The sequence below is a fragment of the Capra hircus genome, chromosome 11 (assembly GCF_001704415.2).
Source record: "Capra hircus breed San Clemente chromosome 11, ASM170441v1, whole genome shotgun sequence".
Classification (NCBI taxonomy): Eukaryota; Metazoa; Chordata; class Mammalia; order Artiodactyla; family Bovidae; genus Capra; species Capra hircus.
Genome location: NC_030818.1, coordinates 4,869,875 through 4,892,032, shown reverse-complemented (window position 1 = coordinate 4,892,032; position 22,158 = coordinate 4,869,875). Strand labels below are relative to the sequence as shown.

General features: G+C 43.8%; 1 protein-coding gene across 2 annotated transcripts in view; it reads left to right on the top strand.

The window, feature by feature from the left end:
* The window catches only part of AFF3 (AF4/FMR2 family member 3), a 576,000-nt gene that overhangs the window by 256,734 nt on the left and 297,108 nt on the right, over window positions 1–22,158 (top strand). For both annotated transcript variants that reach the window (XM_018054921.1, XM_018054920.1), the window contains one exon: window positions 13,319–13,366. In XM_018054921.1, the coding sequence (XP_017910410.1) occupies window positions 13,319–13,366 (48 nt within the window). The remainder of the gene's footprint in view (window positions 1–13,318; window positions 13,367–22,158) is intronic.

The window sequence follows — 22,158 nt, the reverse complement described above, 5'->3', positions numbered from 1 at the left end:
GTTTTCTCTCCAATTCTTTCTTGTACTGGGGAAACCTAACGTACAGTGCCAGGCAGCAGTGAAGAGGGGCTGTCTGCATTCTGTCCAGGCAGCATCTTGCCATAATAATCACAGTATCGTTGAAATGGGGCATTTACTTATTATCAGACTTTTTGCTTTGTGCCTCTTTTTTCTCCTTTTGTTTTTCCTCATCACTCTATTCGCTCATTTGTGGCTGTGCGGGGTCTTCGTTGCTGGGTGCTGGGCGGGCTTTTCTCTTGCGATGGCGGGCGGGGGCTCCTCTCCGGTGGCAGTGCCCTGGCTTCTCGCTGCAGTGGTTTCTCTCGCTGCAGAGGGCAGGCTCTAGAGCACGGGCTCCGTAGCTGTGGCCCACGGGCTTACTTGCTCCGCGGCATGTGGGATCTTCCCAGATCAGGAATCAAACCCGTGTCTCCTGAGTTGGCAGGCAGATTCTCTACCACTAAGCTGCCAGGGAAGCCTTGTTTTTCTCCTTTCAGCTTATAACTCCAAGGGGTTTTGTGACCTGGTGAGGGAATGAAGATGGAGAGTTTGTCCCCTCATTGGGCTCCGCAGAGGCCTTGGACTAGGGATGGCGAACAGCCCGGCTCTCCTCCCCGCATTGTAGGGGCACAGGAGCTGATGTGCCTCTTGTCTTCCTGAGTAGCCCAGCGAGGGTCGCCAGAAGATGGCTTTGTCTGGTCATATTTCACATGGAAGTCCAGTGGTCATCAGGCACTGCCAGGGGCCTTCTGAGACCTGCCCTGGTAGAGGAGAGGGGAAATGTTTGGACTCATATCCAGGTTCAGCCCCAGGCACCGCTGGTTCCACAGGCCAGTGGACTCACTCTGCCTTACCCTGTGACACACACAGGTTTTGAAGTAACTGAGCATTTTATGACAGTGGAAGGGAAAAGATAAAACCTACTGTGACTGTTAGGTTGTGATAGCCTGCAAATATGTTCCAAGATGAACAGCGAAACTACATCAGCAGACTCAAGAATGAAAGTGCTGGGACTTTCCTGGTGGTCCAGTGGCTAAGACTCCATGCTCCCAATGCAGGGCTCCATCCCTGGCCAGGGAACTAGGTCCCACGTGGCACAACTCAGACCCAGCACAGCCAAATAAATAAATAATAAAATTAAAATAATTTTTTTAAAGCGTGGCTTAACAGAATGAAAATGCTGTTAAATATTGCATAAATGAAAAAAAGAAGAAGAAAATCTTTAAGTATAGCATTGTAGGGTGCCTCCCAGGTGGCTCAGTGGTAAAGAATCTGCCTGCCAAGCAGGAGACATGGGTTCGATCCCTGGGTCGGGAAGATCCCCTGGAGAAGGGAATGGCAACCCCGCTCCAGTATTCTTGCCTGGAGAATCCCATAGACAGAGGAGCCTGGCAGGCTCCTGTCCATGGGGTCACAAAGAGTCAGACACGACTTAGTGCCTAAACAGCAGCAGCGTGGCACTGTAGATAGATTTACAGAATAGAATTTAATAGAAAACTTCGTAGTATTAGAAAATTCTCACCAGCCAATCAAAATGCATACTGATCTCTTGCTCATGTTCTCCAAGGTTACCTGCTTCCACCTGGCAGGTAAATCTTCTCCCCTATCCCAGCTGATTTCAACTGGATATCTTAATTCAGCACATATCTATAGCATGTCTCCTCCAAGGGCATACATAGAAAGAGTTTATGTTAAGTGTACACGCAGTATGAACCCTGTTCTGAGGGCCAGATGACATGAAACCTTTTTGGAAAAGTGAAATGACAATGAAGAGAAAGACTCATGAGGGACTTTAATATATTACACATTATTGACCAGAGACTATCAATCCATTCTTAAAGAGTGATACAATTAACAACACCTTGCAAAATTGTTAAAGCTTATAATGGATGAACGGAGAAGGCGATGGCACCCCACTCCAGTACTCTTGCCTGGAAAATCCCATGGACAGAGGAGCCTGGTGGGCTGCGGTCCATGGGGTTGCGAAGAGTCGGACACGACTGAGCAACTTCCCTTTCACTTTTCACTTTCATGCATTGGAGAAGGAAATGGCAACGCACTCCAGTGTTCTTGCCTGGAGAATCCCAGGGATGGGGGAGCCTGGTGGGCTGCCGTCTATGGGGTCGCACGGAGTCAGACACGACTGAAGTGACTTAGCAGCAGCATAATGGATGAAATGTTCATTATACAACTTATGATTGTCGTTATCATTTACATTTTGCTCCATTAGATTTTTGTTCCAGCCTTGTGTGTATTATAAATGCTAGTTTATTACCGTAAAATTTTCGAAGATGATGCATTGCAACATTTCGAGTAAAGAAGAATTTTTCAGTGAATTTATGCAGATATTTTGTCTGGCTGTCCAAGCAACATATGTACTAGTGTCTCAGAAGATGATCGTTCTTCAGAATATAGTTCTGATTCAGATGACATTAAGTATTAGACCAAAAAGACAAAATACCTTAGTGATTAATTCTGATATGAAAAGTCAAAATGAAACTCACCGTGCTGGAGACTTTACAGGTGTGTCAGGTGTAACTCAGAGAAGGCCATGGCACCCCACCCCAGTACTCTTGCCTGGAAAATCCCATGGACGGAGGAGCCTGGTAGGCTCCAGTCCATGGGGTTGCTAGAGTCGGACACAACTGAGCGACTTCACTTTCACTTTTCACTTTCATGCATTGGAGAAGGAAATGGCAACCCACTCCAGTGTTCTTGCCTGGAGAATCCCAGGGATCGGGGAGCCTGGTGGGCTGCTGTCTACCAGGTCGCACAGTCAAACACAACTGAAGCGACTTAGCAGCAGCAGCAGCAGCAGGTGTAACTATTGAATGTGATAACTGGCAAACCACTAGTGAATTAACAGAATTAATTTTTGACTGGCCAAAATACAAATTGCCAGCCACGGGTGTTAACGTTTCTGCAAAAATCCCCTGGTCTGTAATGAGTTAAGAGTTATTTGTGAATCTCTATTTCTCTTAGCAAAATGCTTGGGTAAAATTAATAGACTGTGTCACATAGAATTTTGCCAAATACTTAGCCCCGCTTTTACCATTTCCAATAGTCATTTCAGTTCAGGGCTAAAAGAGAATTGATTTCCCATCTTACCACGAGACACAAATCACAGCAGTCCTAAGTCTCCTTAATCGGTTAATTTCTTCAGGCCCTCTGGATTACTGTCTCCATCTTATAGGTTTCTGTGTTCAGAATTTCATGATTAGAAACGAAAACCATGTTCTCACTATACACAGTAATCAAATCTTTTTTCTTGTACATTTCATTCCATTATTTAAGGGGAGGAAAAGGGTAGATTATAGGACTGCCCTATTAGTAAGCCTTCTGCTACCTACAAATAACATGTGTTATTAGATTACAATTGACCCTTGAACAATCCAGAATTCACTTACTGCTATCTCTGCCTCTGAAACAAATGAACTGATGAATGAGTCACCCAAGGACAGGAAACAGTGTGGATAGAATCAGGACTCGGCTCTGGGTTCTTTGAATTCCTCATCTTGTGATCTCTCTCCAAACACACACTTTCCCCTACCTTTAGTTCACTTAAAGATTTGTAAAATGAAAACACAATTACTATATTTATTGGAAAAAATAGGCCGGTAGATGGTTCAAACCCATGTTATTCAGCAGTTCAAAAAGGAAATGGTACATTTAGAAGTCTCACTGAAGAATGCCTGACGTGGGAGGGTTAAATACCTTCAGCCTTGTCACTCTTACCAGAGCCTGTGTGGTCTTCCTCTCACTAAAAGTAATGACCACACAGTCGTAGATGAGAAAACACAGGGCAAAGAACAGTCTTGAGGTGGTCTTGTCAGTTTCAGGCTACAGGCGGACTTACACGTGCGTTATTCCCGTCTGTGAATCCTGTGCCCATTTATGACGGGACAGTGTGGAGGGTGGCCCTGGTGTACAGCACGGGGCTCTGTACTGAGACATGACCCCCTGGAAAAGCACTCAATATCAGTTAGTGATCAGGATGTAAAACCACCGTCTCTGGTTTTAATCTCTTTGTGCCGTCGGTAGACATTTGACAAGGTCAGTGCACCGACAGACCACTTAACTTCCTGAAAACCAAATGCATTTTTAACTACAAGCTCTCATTGAGATCACTAATTCTCATCATAAAAATAGCAACATGACTGGAAGGTCTTGTCCTATGGCTAGGAATCTGACTGCAAAAATCGATTATTAACTCTTTAACAACATTGCAAATACTTGGTCCCTGATGTACAGACACAAATGTGGAGATTAGGGAAGCCAAATGACTTGTTAATGATTTCTCTATCAATGGGTATACACTTAATTTTAATAAAGTATATAAATGTTGATATTTTAAGAGTTTGTCTTTAAGGTAATTCTGGCTTTTTTTTTTTCGTTAAAGTGAAGACATTGCAATATAGATGACCAATCATATTAAAGTGTAAGACTTTAATTTTTTAATAGTCTTTTCATTTTTTTTTGTACATTGGCCATTTATTATTCATTCAACAAACATCTTCACGTGCTTACTCTGTTGTGCCAAGAACTCTGCCAGAAACTGGTCATAAACACATAAATGAGAGATGACATATCCACCATAAAATCTACTGATACAAGTAAACGACACTCATCAACATTTTTCTCATTTTGTTCTTTTCAATTCAGTATGGTATTTGTTACTATACTAAAATCATAGTAAAAAATTAGCATGAAGGGGAGTGAGAAGAAACTGCTTCATGGGTACAGTGTTTCACTTTGGGATGATGGAAACGTTTGGAACTAAATGGGGATGACTGTGACTCACACACTGTGAATATATAAAAGGCCAGTAAATTGCACACTTTAAAAATGGTTGGTTTTCTGTTACATGACATTCACCTCCTTTTTTTTTTTTTCTTTAGATAGTACACTTTGTGGTTTGTCCTAATTAATACATTTATTTATCTTTGTATTATTTGATAGAGTTAGAGAAGCTAAGAGCGGTCTCTTTCAGGCATTTCATCTTTCAGTAGAATTCTGAAGATTTTTCTTACAGATCTTCAACATGTCTTGTTAAGGTTATTCCTCATTTATTTTTCTTGATAGTGTGGGTGGGATTTTTTCATATTTTTTAAGTGTTTATTGCTGCTGCACAGAAGAGCTATTGAGCTTTGACTGTTAATAGCCAACCACTTTTAAACCTCCCTTTAAAATAACAGTAACAGTGGACTCTCTTGGAGTTTTCTAGATATATGATCAAAAAATCCTCTGAGGTCAAAAAAAAACCTGAGATGACCACAGTTTTACGTGTTTTCCCTAGTGATGCTTTACTTTAAAGGGGCCCTAGGATTGTACTATTTTTGCATTACCGGGGCAGAGCCCACTAAGTTTCCACTAATTCTTAAAATATTTTATGAGTCATATTTACAAATAATCCCTTAAGGATTTTACACAGATTTTCTGAGGAGGTTTGATTTATTTTCTTATGTGAGGTTTTTATACTAATTTAATAAAATAAATCACATAGCTTTCCATTACCTTCTACTTTGGAAGAATAAACATGTGGAAATTAGTTCTTCCTTGAAAGTTTAAAGCCCTTCACTTTAAAACTATTTGGCTTAAAGCCTTATTTGAAGATAATTTTTAATTTAATCTGCATTCTCAGATTTATAGGCCTAATCTCATTTTTGTTTATTTCTTATATCAGCTTTTTTCCCCAGAAAGTTACCAACTTCATCAAACTTTATTAGTATTATTTTCTATATTAATGTTAACATCAATGCTTTCTTATGATTACAAGCCCTTCCATATATTTTATCTCCTTCTTATAACATTATGTTTATTTGGACTTTTTTTATTGAACAGATTTTTAAGTGACTTTCTATTATTATTTTGAGTAATGTGTTTTTGTTTTAAGAAATTATATATTTGCTTTATAAATTATTACTTTTGTTTTATAAATATTTCATTGGTTTTCTCTATTTGTTATTTTCCTTTTGTATGTCTCCTTGATTTTAAATTTTTAACTGATTGCTTAGTACCTACATTTTATTTTAAAAAAAGAATGAAAGCTTTTAGTGTATGAATTTAGCTCTAATAATATCCCATTATTTTGCTTTGCCATATTATAATTTTATTTTCCTGTAAATGTGAAGATTTATTTATAGTTATGTGGTATTTATTTTATTCCAAGAATTCTAGGAGATTTTTATGTCTAATGTTTTAATTCGTAGCTTAATTATTTTGATAACTTGTGACTATAGAGTCTGGACTATAAAACAACTGCTTTTTGGAATTTTCTGATGCTCTTTTGTGGCTAACCGTGTGACCACCTCACTAGCCATCTCACGTACACTTGAAGCATTGCGTTTCCTCATAACTGTCTAGGTTCATTATATCTCTCAGTTTAGGCTTATTTAATTTTATTCTCAAATTCTCTATCCCCCTTATATAGTTGGGGTCTTCTTTTTGGTGTCCTTTGTCTATTAGGAAAAACAGAAGTGGATTAGAGACATCTACCCATGAGAACTCTATTTTCTTTTTCTTGGCATGCCTGACTTTGATTCTCTTTCTTCTTTTTCTTGACACGCCTTCTTTTGATGCTCTATTTTTCCCTCATTCTCTCCAATTCAGTGTTTTTCTTATGAATTGTCCTTTAGTTGAAAATAATACTGCTACCATCTGCTGCCATTTTGTTTGCACTCTTGAGATACAGCTTTCTCTTTTTATTTTTCTGTGTTTTTCTTCCCCTTGATGTGTCAGTGTCTCAGTGATGGTGGTGACAGTGGTTCTGAGAGGAAGAGGGGGATGTGAGCAGCAGAAAAAGAGGTGAGCAGGCCCGCTGAGCACATCCGGGAAACCAGGAGGGACATGCAGGAGGGATGAGGCCAGCCTGCCCCCGGGGATGACTGGGAGCAGAGGGCAGCCTGAAAGGGGAGGCGCTAGGTGTGATGTAAACCCCGCTGAGGAGAGCACTGGCTGGCTGACTCCTGGCCTCAGGTGGCTCTGTCCTCGGATGAGACTGGCCAGGGATACAGCCAGAGGATGGGGCTTCACATGGATGTGTGAACCTGAACACCCCTGAATCCGAGCTCAGGTCCTCGGTCACTGCTTTGGTGGCACTGACGGGACACCTCCTCTCTTTGTATCTCAGTTTCCCTCTGAATCAAGTTTGATTAGTCTTCTACAAGCTATCTACAATAGTCAAATTCATAGTCAGAAGGTACATTGTTAGATGCCCAGGGGAGTTGGTGTTTAATGGAGACAGAGTTACAGTTTAGGAAGGTGAAAAATTCAGGAGGTGTATGGTAGTGAGAGTTGTATAACTGAATGTACTCAGTGCCACTGAACTGTACAGTTAAACATGGTTAAAATAGTAGGTTTTATATTATGTGACTTTTACCACAATTAAAAAAACATTAACAAAATAAAATATATGCAAAATGCTGCTCTGAAAAAAATAGTAAGACATTTAAGAATACTTTTGTAGAAGTTTTTAAGACTCTGCATGTGACAAACAGTTCCTGGATGTTTGAGGACCTTTCGAGTGCTTGCAGACAGAGGTACTCTGACTTTAAAACAGTGTTATTTTAGAATGAAAGTTCCTCCTTCGATGTGTCTGATGAAGAGTTAAACTATTTTTGAAAATAGGATGCCTACAGCTTCATCTCCTCCGCAGTGAAATGCCATTTCCCACTGATTGGCTCGAGCCTTTTCTCCTTAAGCACGGCTTGCTTCTTCCAGGGCTGTGTGCCTGGCATGGTAATTAGGGGCTTAGGCTCTCAGAAGTAGGATGCTCCTGGATATTGCTGAAGCTCTCCTTACCCACAGCTCCGTTCTCACATTGTGCTGACAGTGTGTGGTGTGTATTTTCAAGCGGTTAAGATTTGAGGAAAGCAGTTCTGTGAAAAAGGAACGTGATCGACAACACTGTCAAGAAGAAGAATCAGCTGGGGTTGCTCGCTTTTAATTGAAGTTTAGTTGGAGGTTCGATGAGGTGAGGCTGTTATGACAGATTTCAAACTGTAATGATAGGAAAATGGCGTGGGTTCATCAGAGTCAGAGTAAATAGGGAGCAACAGCTCAGCGACCCAGTGTGAAGCAACAGCTCCAAACCCTCACAAAATACCGAGTAATTCAAATTTTCATTGTGCAGCCCTCCTTCTCAGTGGGTACCTTTCCAAGGAAAGCAATGACTTCATTGTGAAAAATATAAACAAAAATTTGGAGATGTAATTACATGCATGTTTTAATCTTGTTCATAAACACTGAAAGTTTTAAAAATGCAGATATAATCAAAGTGTACAACTGCAGCTGAAACCGTATTTGAGAAAGACTTTGAGAAAGAAAGCAGTTAAAAGGCCCCCCAGTCTCCCTAACCCCCATGCCTACCCCATTCCAACCCTACATACCCACCCCAACCTTTGTAGATTTGGAAAAGGCGAAGTAGAATTCTGTCCTCTAGTTTCGGAGGGCACAAATCCTCATCTCTGATGTGTTACTGTCACAGAAGAAATAAATGGTTGTATTAACTCTTTTTCTCCACTTCCTCTCCTGTCTCTTCCACTTTTGGTTTATCCATGTGATATTTGAGGTTAATGAGTAAGATCCAGAGTGACTAAGTACTGGATAATTTGCAGTGTGGGAACAAAGGAGGAAATTTACCTGAATACTGTCCAGATTCTTTCATTTCTATACAGTAAGCATGACAGTGACCTCAAGTTGAGCCAGTTGAGTTGGAGAGATTGCATGAGGTAGTAAAATTCACTAAACTGTGTTGAACAGATGTGTGTAGGTTCTACCTTGACTGTCCCTTGCTGCCAAAAATGATTTTGGACAAGACTCTCTGCTTCTGTGGGTCACAGTTTCTTCGTCTGTGAAGTCATCCAGTTGGGTAAAATGAGCACTAAGGTTCCTTCCATTTCAAACTGTCTACATTATTGTGCCTCATGGATCCACTCCAATCCACATAGGATCTGAGAAATTCAAACCCGACATGGTGCCTTCCTTTGGGAACCCCCGGAGTCAGAGATGTTCCGGAGAAAGCCCAAAGTGTTCCTTGCCAAAGCCCCTCCATTCCTGTAATTTAAAGGTAGGACTCCCTGAGACTGTTGTTGGAAGGCCTTTGTCCTGGCCTCATTCCTGGCACCTTCTCAGCTGGGTGAGGGGCCCTCCCAGAACGGAAGGACCTGATATCTGGCCAGACCCTAAGAGCTCACAGCTGGAGTTCCCATTGAGATGACTGAATGTAATAATCCTACGTCCTTCATCTACATTGACAAGGGAAGTGTTTAACAAGGCTTCTACACTGTTTCCCTCTCTGAGTGTTCTATTTTCAGAGAAGGGTAGTAGAAATTTGTAGGATCATGAGGTGAGATACTAAGAGGAACCTGCTGCTAAGTTGCTTCAGTCGTGTCCGACTCTGTGCAACCCCATAGACGGCAGCCCACCAGGCTCCCCCGTCCCTGGGATTCTCCAGGCAAGAACATTGGAGTGGGTTGCCATGTCCTTCTCCAATGCATCAAAGTGAAAAGTGAAAGTGAATTGCTCAGTCATGTCTGACTCTTAGTGACCCCATGGACTGCAGCCCACCAGGCTCCTCTGTCCATGGGATTTTCCAGGCAAGGGTACTGGAGTGGGGTGCCATTGCCTTCTTATTGACATAAATCACTTCAAATGAAATTGAAGTGTGGTATTCAGGGTAAGCTTAACTGTTCGGAACCAAACATATAAAGAGTTTTTGTAATACGTTGTGTGCCTGGGTGAGTCCACCAGGAGAGTGTGAAGTCACATTTTCCTTGGCTGTTTGTTTTAAGGTGGAAAATAACAAATACATTGAGAATTTAGGGTTGGAATTTGGAAGTGGGATAAGAGGAATGGTTGATGGGCCCAAAGATACGTTTTCCAACTCATCCATTCATTCTCACCTGAACTCCAAAAGAGATCATTGTTCAAAGGACCACTGAGGCCTTTGTAATGGTTGCCTCTGGCTGCCCTGGAAAGAACATAGGGTTTGAGCCAGTTTCAAAAAGAACTCTCTGATCTAATTTAACTGAAGTATCAGGATGGTGACATTTCCCAAGCAGTCCTGGGATAGGGCACTGGAAATGGAAGCTGTGGGGTGTAGTCAATGTGTTTTGCCAAAATAGAACTTTTGGGGAAACAGAAGAAGGGATGAATATAGGAAAGAGGAAAGAGATGTTAGTGAAAGCATTGGGTCTTCTAATCTCACCTTGATACTCAACACTGCTTTTTACAGGGACAGACGTGTAGATTATGGTAGTGCACTGTTACCAACAGTAGTCGTGATTTACACATTTTGTTATTGATCTTTTAATGATGAGATTAGAAAGGAACCATTTATGCAAAGATAGTGTTCCTATCTTAACTAAAATAGTGTTCCTATTTTAACTAAAACGTAGCAAATAATTTGTAAGGAAATAAATGTCACCTAAAAGTTCTCGAACTATTGGATTAAAGTCCTAAATATAAAAACTAAAACTGTAAAACTCTTGGAAGAACACATGGGTAAATCTTCATAACCTTGGACTTGGCTATAGTTTCTTAGAAATAACCTCAACAGAGAAGCAATAAAGAAAGAAAAAATAGGTAAATTGGACTTCATCAAAATTAAAAATTTTGTGCATCCATGAATATTATGAAGAAATACAACCCACAGAATGGGTGAAAATATATGCAAATCTTACACCTGATAAGGGTCTTTATCTAAAATATATCAAGAACTCTACAACCAAACAATAAAAAATCAACCCAAGGAAAAGCTGGGAAAAAGCCATTTCTCCAAAGATACACAAATGGCCAATGTCCACATGAAAACACGCTCAACATCTTTAATCCTTAGGAAAATATATATTAAAACATCAATAAATTACCATTTAAGCCCAGTAGAATGGCTATTATCCAAAACAAAACAAACCCAGCAAGTGACAAGTGTTTGGTGAAGATGTGGAAAAATTAGGACCTCCATACGCTGCTGGTAGGAATGCAAAATGTTATAGCCATTATGGAAAACACTGTGGCAGCTCCTCAGAAAAGCTAAGGATAGAATGGCCATATGACCCACCAATTCGACTCCCTATGTCTGTAACCCAAAAGAAGTGAAAATAGGCATTCAACCAAAAACTTGTACATAGATGTTTATAGAAGTGCTATCACAATAGTCAAAGTGGAAAAACCAAAATGTCCATCAGCTGATGAACAGATGAATTAAATGTGATAATATTCAAATATAATGGAATATTATTTAGCCACAAAAAGGAATGAAGTACTGTCATAAGCTACAACGTGAACCTTGAAAATATTATTCTAAGTGAAACACACCAGCCAGACACAAAAGGTCACATAATGTAGAATTCATTTATATGAAATATCTAGAATAGAAAAATCCATAGTGAGAGAAAGTAAAAAGATTAGTGGTTACCAGGGGCTGAGGAGAAGGGGGAATTAAGAGTTTTTGTTTAAGGGGCATGGGGCCTCCATTCAGGGTGACAGAAATGTTCTAGAATTAGACATGACATTATGAATGCATTTAAGGCCAGTAAAGACCTTATATACTTAAAATGGTTAAAGGCCATATATACTTTAAATGGTTGAAGTCATTTATTTTATGTGTATTTTACCTTACCACAATTAAAAAAAAAAAAGTGTGTAAGCTATAGAAAACTCCTAGAAACCATGCTGATGAAACATCTTTGACAAACAAGTGACCTCAGGTTTGGGAATCATATATTTCCAGCACAGCCTTTGGGATTGGGGAAAGCTTCTGGAAGAGAAAATGTATACAACTGAGGATTAGGAGCCCTGTTTCCTGGTCCAGGTCCTGCTGTTCTGTGGCCTGAGGGCAAGTCATGTAAACCTCCTGCGCCTCAGTTGGGAGCCTTGGACAAATCTTCTCTATCTGGGTAGGAAAAATCTCAGTCATGTATAGGACCTTTTCAAGCCTCACATACTTTCATTCGCCCATGCTCCTTACCTAGTGTGAAGTGTGGAATATTTCTGATAAAGTACTCCGCCACCAGGAAAAGAAAGTGGGGGCCACACAGGGAGGTCTGGGATTTGCAGGTGCACTTTTTGGTAGAGCCTTTGTAATATTGGAAAGTCCTCGAGTGGGTTGTGGTAAGCGTTCCCCTTCCTGGGAATGGCAGGAAGTAGAATCATGCATGCCTTCCTGACAGACACCCGTTCACTGCACATGCTTAAGGCTGTGTGAAGCACGTGCTGAAGGACACAGAGCCCCCAGGTGGGTGGGGTATGTGTCCTGGAGGGAGGAGAGGTCTTTCCAGAGTCTGTCCATGAATTACCATCCTGGTGAGTGCCCTGGAGAAGTAAACGCTGTGTGGCTGAATATTCCAGGGCCAGGGATGCTATTCTGAGGAAGTCACGGTTGACCTGCCCTCTGAAGGATGACTTGGAACAAACAAGGAAAACCAACAAATATGCAAGCCAGCATTCATCGGGGAGAGAGGACCATGAGGAGGAAAGAGAGAACAGGGTGGGCTTAGGAAAGACATCGCGAAGAAAGCTTCATTCTGGGAGGTCACGCCGAGTGCTGGTCAATGTCACTGAATCAAAGGACGGAGAAGTGTCTCACTGAGATCACAGCTGGCACTTCTACTGCAGACGCTGCTTTCACATCCCACAAAACCACCTCCTGTGCCCTGGGAGGATGTCACCAGCAGTAACCACACAGCATCTCTGAAACTTACAATGGTCCCCAGAGTCGTCTGTGGCCTGACATCCCCATTCCTTGGAGCCTGTGCCACGCCTTCAGCACAGGGCAGTGTGGGTGACGTGACCCAGCCTGCCCTCGGAGGATGTGTCTTCTTTTGGTCTTTCAGGTTTCAGCCCATTACCCTGTAAATCTAGGCTCTGGGGGTGATACAACTACCAGCATTGTGCTTGGTATTTGGCAGGGCCCGTGCATGTATCCAGTGGGTGGACTAGATGCACCTTTGCAGTAGAGGCCACCTTTCCTTCCACACTTTGATGGAGCCCCGGTGCATGGAGCTCACACCTGCCAGTTGTGTGCTCTGCTCCTAAGGAGCCTGCCCTGCTGAGAGTTGACATGGCTGGAGGGTCCAATAATGCAACTCTGGGGCGTGTGCGAAGCTCTGGCCACCCTGTTTGTGGTGCAGCAGTTGGGGAAGGGGATGGTCTCAGCCATGATGGGTGCTATCCCATTAAGGAAAAGAGCTTATAAGTCCCCTATGAGGCATGGTACCCTGTCTGAACTCTATTCAGTTTGGAGGCTTACGTGCCATCTTTTCATTGTAACGATAAGAGTGTTCTATCAGGCTTAATGTTTTTTACCCTTTGCTTGCAGGAGAGTCGATCTGGAGAAACCAACAGCTGTGTTGAAGAAATCATTCGGGTAAGGATATTCTTTTAAAAAGTTTACCAGTTGGTTGATGTAGGCTTTAAACAGAAGGAGGTGTGCGGCTCGAGTGTCAGAGTGAGCCCGTTGTTCGTGTGTTGTTTCATCTTTACCCTTTCAGAGGGTAATCACCCAAGTTTCCTAAATAAGACTGTACAAAACCATGCTTCCTTTAGAAACCTAGGAGCTACACCTCCATCTGGCCCCTTTGCACAGGCTGAGGTGACGCTGTGTGAAGGGGATCAGCTGGAAGATAGAGCAGCAGAGTTGAGGTGAAAAATATGGCCGTGTTCGTGTTCGGGTGCCCCCATTCATCTCCCTACTATTTAAAAGCATCTTTTAATAGTCCATGCTTCCCAGTCAGGCAGGGGTTGCCTGGTTTTTTTTCCCAAACTTGATTAGAATCAGAAGCACTCTGACAAAGAGGTAATGCTCAGTGCTGAAGATTTATTTCTGTATTGTTACGCACGTTATTATTTTGCCTGGTCCTCTCGGTAAGCCTGCCCTTTTCATCATCATCATCTCACATGCACACCTGTGAACTAGTTTCATGTGCAGATTCACTTAGGCTGGGCTCTTCTGCCATGTTAGTGTTCTCCTGAGTATTCAGACTTAAAATCAGGATGTCCGCTTCAACCTATATTTTTTCTTCACTCATATTTTTCATTGGAATAACCTAATAATTTATGGCTCTCAGAAAGCTGATATTACACTGGGCAAAACACCAGGATAAATCAGACCAGATGGTGTGGCAATTCCCTATAAAGAAAAAATAACTTTATTTTAATATATTTTTAATGTTTGGACACCTTGCATACTTTTTGTTGAATTGTTTGTGAGCTACAATAATACAATTATTTGCTTTAAAATTTTACATTGACTGTCAAATCATTTTCGGAGGTAGGATATTTTTATTCTTCCTGGAAAGCATTATTTCACAAATCTCTTCACTGTGGAATTGATGAAAATAATTAATTGAAGTTTGGTTTGTTGAATTTGTAATGATTTTTGGTTTTGTGGCAGAGGTTTATAGAGAAAACAGTTGTCAGAAATGTGTGGCAGCTTCATTCCTGGCATTTAAGTATATGCTGAATAAAATACATATTGTACTTTATATCTAAATTCTCTTTCCTGGGCCTTGTTTCAGGCTAAATGCAAATAGTGTAGAATGCTAATGTACTTGTCCTATTTTTCTCTTTCAACATACTTTCACGTTTTGGGTCCCAATATTCAGTGTTTAAGCCATCCTCCTTCAATTGGTTTTGGCGTCTGTCTGAAAAATGAGAAGACCACAACATACCGGTCCTCTTTTTGGTTTCACTGTGTTAAAAATCCTGCCCCTTCTGATCTTTTCTTGTCTTTTCTGAGGATATGGAAGAGCTCTGTCATTTGACCTTTCCGTTCTGCACTCCAGGCAAGGCTTGGCGTTCATAAAGAGCTTGAGTAGTTCTCGTACCAGAAGGATATGTGTTAGATAATGCGAAAATCACTTAAAACTGGATGCTGCAGTCAAGTGTTTAAACCATCATTTGTTTTTTTCTTAAGAGAGCTGGTTTGAAGTTCCCAGCCTCGCCTCACTCCTGCCTCCCTACAATACTGACCCCTAACCCATCATGCCACGGGTGCCTCCCCTGCCCACCTCAGATCAGGTGTGGAACAAGAGGGAAAGCCTGGACCCAGGAGATAATTGATTTATGCACATGTGCAGGGTCAAAGGTGGGGGACGCTGCCTTCACTGCAAGGCCGCGAGGAACACCCAGCGAGGAGAGCGTGCAGCCTGGGAGGTGCTGGTGGAGGTGCTGGCGCCGTCATGGGAGCATTTTCCTGCCCCTCACCTGGCAGCCTAAGGTGTCAGTAGCGGCCCTTGGTGCTTCGGGAGCTCCTAGAGGAGCACGTGGGCATTCCCAGTTTTGACGGGAGTGTTTTCCTGGCTGCCGCCTGCCTCTCACAGCAGGAATCCCCAGGATCTTTTGGCCTCTTCTAAGCATCTCCTCCCCTGCAGACACACGCACAGGGCTCCTTCTCAGGTACAGCCTGCTGGGTTGGTTGTGTGTCCGTCTTATATCAGTGTCCTTCCCACATGGTGGCCCCAGTGTCTAGACTTTAGAATTCATGACCTTGTGGGATGAATGAATAAATGAGTGAGTGAAAGACTACTCTAAAGGAGAACGGTGAGCATCAGTGTGACGGCTCACAAGCGGATTCCCTTCCCTATAAATCATGGACAAGACACATGGCTGGGACTTTCCTGGTGGTCCAGTGGTTAAGACTCCAGGCTTCCAGAGCAGGGGGTATGGGTCCCATCCCTGGTCAGGGAACTCAGATTCCACGTGCTGTATGCTTCCCCCTAAAAAAAGAGGCGTGTTGGCGTTTTTAATGCTGGGTTACTGTGGACCATCTTTGTGGAGCCCAGTTTTCCTTACCAGGTTCTCTCCCCTTGGGATCAACTCAGGCAAACCTGATGTCATCAAGATCACCAGAGGTAATTATTTGCAGGCATCTCATTCTGAAAAGCAGTGGCTTCTCTTGTTGTGGAGGAAGAGGAGGGTCATGAAAAATGCCTTAAAATAATTAAAATTGAGATAGTCATTGAACAAGCGTTAGCATGCCCTTTCGGAGAAGGCAACAGCAACCCACTCCAGTACTCTTGCCTGGAGAATCCCAGCGATGGGGGACCCTGGTGGGCTGCCATCTATGGGGTTGCACAGAGTCGGACACGACTGAAGCGACTTAGCAGTAGCAGCAGCAGCATGCTCTTTCCATATGGGAGGTACTGGGCATCAGTGGTAAGTTTTAAACAGATGTGACCCTGGCCCTTTTGGACCAACAGTGTGCTGGAAGAGATAGATACTACATTATTTTTTAAATCTCATCAATAAACCTGTCCTGCTATTTGTGATAAATACTCGGGTTTCCTGAATATTTTCTCTAGCATTTATTACCTAATTTGTGATCAAGAATAGTGTCTCTGAGGAAGCAACCTGTGAACTGAGAGCTGGAGAATGAACAGGAAAGCAACCTGAAGAAAATGGTGGGGCTTCCCATCAGAAGGGGCAAAGAGCTCGGCTTGTCAGAGACCTGGGAAGGAAAGAAGAGGCCTGTGCAGCCGGAGGGCAGATGGGAGAAGCCCAGCAGGAGAGGCCAGTCATTCGGTACCTTCTCAGCCACACTCAGGAACCGCTAAGCAGCAGGGAGCCAGTGAAGGGTCGGAGCTGGGAGGGATGTGAGCAGACTGGGGCTGTCATGGGGAGGAGGGGGAGGCTGTTGCAGGTCCCGGGAGAGGGATGCTGGGTAGAGACCTGTGAAGGTGGAGGGAGAGGCTGATGCTGTTACCAAAAGGGTGGTTACTGAAAGCCAATAAACAGGCCAGGCTGGTGAAGAGGAAAGCTTCCTTTATTTTAGATGTTGGCAACTGGCGGAGGAAGGCTGCCATCCGTACAAAGGCAAGAGCTTTTATGGACAGAAGTTGGGGGGGTACATGCAGAAACACAGCACAGTCAGCTCTGAGTCATCTTTAAATTGGTCCTCGGTGGTCTGACCAGTGTCATCTTGGTTGTTTTAGGTACAGTTAATCTTCACTTCTGGAGAAGGCAATGGCACCCCACTCCAGTACTTTTGCCTGGAAAATCCTATGGATGGAGGACTCCGGTGGGCTGCAGTCTGTGGGGTTACTAGAGTCAGACACGACTGAGCGACTTCACTTTCACTTTTCACTTTCACGCATTGGAGAAGGTAATGGCAACCCACTCCAGTGTTCTTGCCTGGAGAATCCCAGGGACTGGGAAGCCTGGTGGGGTGCTGTCTATGGGGTCGCACAGAGTTGGACACGACTGAAGCGACTTAGCAGCAGCAGCAGCAATCTTCACTTCTACGATTGATTTGTTCCCATTTCTCTGAGGCCAGTTCTCAGAATTGTGTCAGCTAATGGAACGTCATGGGTACAGTCTGATCATCCTGTAGTTACCTTCTTCTACCTGGGGTTTCAGTATCTATAAGACAGCTCACAAGCTGTGGCTTAGAATATTATCTATAGCCCTTGAAAAGGAGCTAAAGGTCCTTGACTGTGCTTAATGACTACATTATTATTAGTTGGTCTCCTTTGTTCTGTCTCTGCACTTCTCATTTCTCTGATTAAGCTTATTCTCTGACTAAAGTTTCCACAGCAAAAGGCAAGCAGAGGACATGGGGAGTGGGTGGGATGGATGTGGGCAAGGACCATAGGGTCCTGCCCCGTTTAAGTGCTGGGTAAGAGGAGGGAGTCCATCGCACGATCATTTTCAGATCCTGAGTTTGAGGTGCCTTGTGATACTCAGGTAGACGTGGAGGATGTGCATAAGCTCAGAGCAGAGGTCTGAAAGGCAGGCCAACACTTTGGATGGATTACCGCATTGGCTGTAGAACTGCAGAAATGGGTCCATTTGCCCGGAGAGGGACTACCGGCTGAGAAGCAATGAGAGCCTAAAGTCCACCATTTCAAGGCCAGGCAAGGGAAGAGCCACTGGCAAATCCATGTGAGAGAGAGTCAGCAGAGAATCTGAGGAAAAATCTTGACTGAAAAGTCACAGAGTCGAAGCCAAGAGAATTTCCATTCAACTGGGCTCAGAATTTCCCAGAGGAGAAGAGAGAGGAGGCTGGAAGACCACCCAAAGGATTGGAAAGAAAGGTCATGGGTGACCTTATGGAGTACTGTTTCTTTTTTCTTTTTAAATTTATTTTTATTTATTTAGTTTTTGGTCACACCATGCCGCCTGCTGGATCTTAGTTCCCCGACCAGGAACTGAACCTGTGCCCCTGCATTGGAAGCTTGGAGTCAACCACTGGACTGCTGGGGACGTGCCTGGAGTGCTGTTTCTGTGGAGGAGAGGGGGCAGAGTCCAGACTGGAGCAAACTGGTGGTGGAGGGGAGGGGCCCTGAGTTTAGAAACCACTCATGAGGAGAGGCCATGGTTTCCATTCGTGCTCTTCATTTGCACTAAATTCTATGTGAGTGTGTGTTCACTTGCTCGGTCACGTCCTACTCTTTTGTGAGCCCATGGGCTGTCGCCCGGCAGGCTCCTCTGTCCCTGGGATTCTCCAGGCAAGAACACTGGAGTGGGTTGCCATGCTCTCCTCCAGGGGATCTTCCCAACCCAGGATCGAACCTGCGTCTCTCGCGTCTCTTGCGTTGACAGGTGGATTCTTTACCACTAGCACCACCTAGGAAGCCCAGATTCTATACGGACCACCAACAAGGACAGGATGACATTTATTGGAGAAGGAAATAGCAACCCACTCCAGTACTCTTGCCTGGAAAATACCATGGACAGAGGAGGCCGGTAGGCTCCAGTCCATGGGGTCGTAGAGAGTCGGACACGACTGAGCAGCTTCACTTTCTTTCTCTCACTATGTCTGAGACACTCTTCTAAGGCTCTTGCCTATGTTTTCTCATTGGGCCATCACAGCTGCCTGCTGTGTGGTTGGGAACTATTCTCATCCGCATTTTGCAGAGGAAGAAACTGAGGCAAGGGGAGGTTAAACAGCGAGCAGGGGCACACAGCTGCCATGCAGTAGAGCTGGGGTTTCTGACCAGCTCTGTCTGGGACCAGCATGGCCCCCCACCTGTGGTGCTGCCTTATTAAAGCAAGACGCACCTCCCAGCTCATTCATGAAACCACTCAGGCATTTTGCCATATAAGGGAGGTTTCCTGCTCCCACATGTTCGTGATCCGAAAGTGCCTGATCACGCGTGCGTGCACTTGAACTCATGGAGGTTTTATGGCCAACATTAGCAATCTCACCTTTAAATTTCATTTTCCTCTCCCCTCTCTTATTTTTGCTGAGGTGACTGTTTTCAAGTCATTTGAATATTACATTATGTTCTCAAGCACAATTATTTTTTATCCTCGCTCAGAGAATTTCATTCTTGGGACCTAGTAAATCTATGTATTATGGCAAAATTCATTTAACCAAGGGGCAGATTATAACGGAGTTCTGTGGAGATGAGCTCCAAGGTCTGGGAGCCCTCCTGGCTTGACATATGTTTGTAACAGACAGTTTTCTAAGTTACACTGTATTTCATCCTTAAGGGCTCCAGTGCTGTAATACTTAGGTGCTTTTCCTAGCATTATCCATTCACGTAGAATGGCATTAACATTTGTTCAGCAAATAAAATCCATTTACAAGGTAATGGGGTCACGTGGGGCTGAAACTAGAATGCACAGATTTGACGCCAGACAGCTCTAGATGGTGGTTATTGAGAGCCACCCTCATAACGTAGGGAGCTTTTGTAATAAGAGGCCAGTGTTGAGATCTGGTTTAGATATGAAGGATGGATTTACAGACAGTTTCAGGGCACCATCTGAGCAGATTATCTTCTTGGCTTTCATCTTTAGTCACCAATTTAATTCCAATTTCCTGCGAAATATTCATGGTGGATATGTACGTAGAATTGCCTTTCTCCTGTATGAAGTGGGTACTTGTCTAAATTCTGGAGACCCTTACCAATTTCCTAACACTGTGAGTGGCCAGGTGTCCAGCATATAGAGGGAACTCAGCTTCCTTGGTTTCCTAGCAACTGAGGAGCCTCCTAAAGAAGATTTCCAGTTGTGTTTCTGGGAAGTCTGTGAAAGAGGAGAGAGTTGAGGTTACCATCACATACCACATACATCATCATGACACCTCAACATGACCAGGCCGAGTGGTGTGCCAAGAGAAACCTGATGCTCAAGTGTCCACAAGCCCCTTAATCCAAATGAAAATGTGTGTGTGTGTGTGTGTGTGTGTGTGTGTGTGTGTGTGTGTGCGCGGGCGCGCTCAGTCATGTCCAACTCTTTGAGACCCCATGGACTGTAGCCCGCCAGGCTCCTCCATCCGTGGGATTTCCCAGGCAAGAATACTGGAGTGGGTTGCCATTTCCTCTTCCAGGGTATGTTCCTGACCCAAGGATAAAACCTGTCTCTTGCATCTCCTGCATTGGCGGGCAGATTCTTTACCACTGTGCCACAAAAATACATTAACCCCTCTTGGAGAAAATAGAAAACAAAGAGACTCTTGTTTTAAACAATCTGTTTGGGTCATTTGCAGAACTGGACCAAGGTCAGATCTGCCCTGTTTCCAACCAGACAGGCATTTTCTGCCTCATGGTGTTTCCTTTGTAAATTATTTCATTTGTTTCAAGTAGTAAGGATTTTATTCATGACAAAATGAAGCCCACAAATGGCAAAATCAGGTTGGGCATAAGTGCAGAGGAGCCCCATTTACATATCCCATTACTTGGTATAGTAAAATAGAATCAAAGCAAAAGTAACAGTGATGGAGGTCTGGAGAAACTCACCAAGCAAACTGCGTGTCTTATCCAAGATATATGAGTTTCACTTGGCAGTGTCTTGTTTTGATTTTTCTTTTTGTTTTCACTTGGCCACCTGGATGCAAAGACCCTGATGCTAGAAAAGATTGAGGGCAGGAGGAGGAGGCAACAGAGGAGGAGATGGTTGGATGGCAACACCAACTCAATGAACATGAATTTGAACAACCTCTGGGAGATAGTGAGGGACAGGGAAGCCTGGCATTCGGTAATTCATGGGGCATGAAGAGTCAGACACAACTGAGAGACTGAACAATGACACCCTGGGTGGACAGAGACACAGACATCATGTAAAACATCTTAGTTTACATCTGAAGGTGCAGTTTTGCTAGATGTTATTAGTCGTTTTGGCTGAAACCAGAAGTCCTACTTAAGCGGCTCCGTGTCTCTGCCTAAGGGTCCTGGTGCCTGTGCAGGGGTATCCAGCAGCCTGCTGCTAGTTCCAGGGCCATGGGCTACACTCTGTAGGCTTTGTGCGGATGCCAAAGCTGTTTAGTTTCTAACAGAAGCAGGGTGAGGATTTTGTCATTCAGAATCTGTTCTGAGCCCAGAGGCTTCAGGGCAATGGCCAGAGGGACCTCGGAGGTCTGGAAGCTCCAGTCTGGAGTGAGTGACTTTGCCTTTCTGTGTTTACGTGTCCATGTGCGTAGTTAGACGTCACAGAGGCTTACAGAACCAGGAGTGTAGGAGCACGAGGGGATGTTAGCCGGCCTGGCAGTATGTGGGAATACACTCTCTACCCTCACAGTCTCTGCATAGTCAATATCTTTGCTCCCATGTTTGTCAATATCTTGCTGTGAAGGGGCCACCTGGAGGAGAGGAGCAGGCCCACAAATAGTAACAACAGCTGGATGCTACAGGCTGTCAGGGAAGCTCGGGCACTGGTGCCTCCTGCTGTGCCCAGGTTGGGCCAGGTCTGCGAGTCAGTAGCCAGACTGCATGATGGTGGGGTTCCCAACAAGGTCAAGGACACAGCTTCCTCATTTCGCGTCAGGATGCTGGGAGAACTTCAGCACTACATGAGAGGACCAGGGTGTTAAATATACCTGATTTTTAAAGTTTTCTGTTGCTCTAGTCTTGCAAGGTACATCCACAAAGCCAGAGAAATAATAAGATTGAATGTGACTCAAAAAGAAGTAGATTTACTCAGTGCTTTAGAACGCTTGCCAGACTCACAGGAGGAGCTCAGCCCGCGCTTACAGGACAAGTGGGTTACAGAGAGAGAATGTGGGCGAGAAAACAAATAGAGATGCGTTCCTTTGAAAGGCGGTGTGATGGTTCAGCCCCAGCGACACGAGAATGTCGAAGGTGCAACGGAGCCAGCCGCGGGGTCCCTTGGATCACACTGTCGCGTGTCCACTCCTGTTTCCACAGCTTCTCCGAGTGTTTTGCTTCTTTATGTTTCAGTGAGTCTTCATCCTCATAAAGATAAGCACTTGAATGTGGA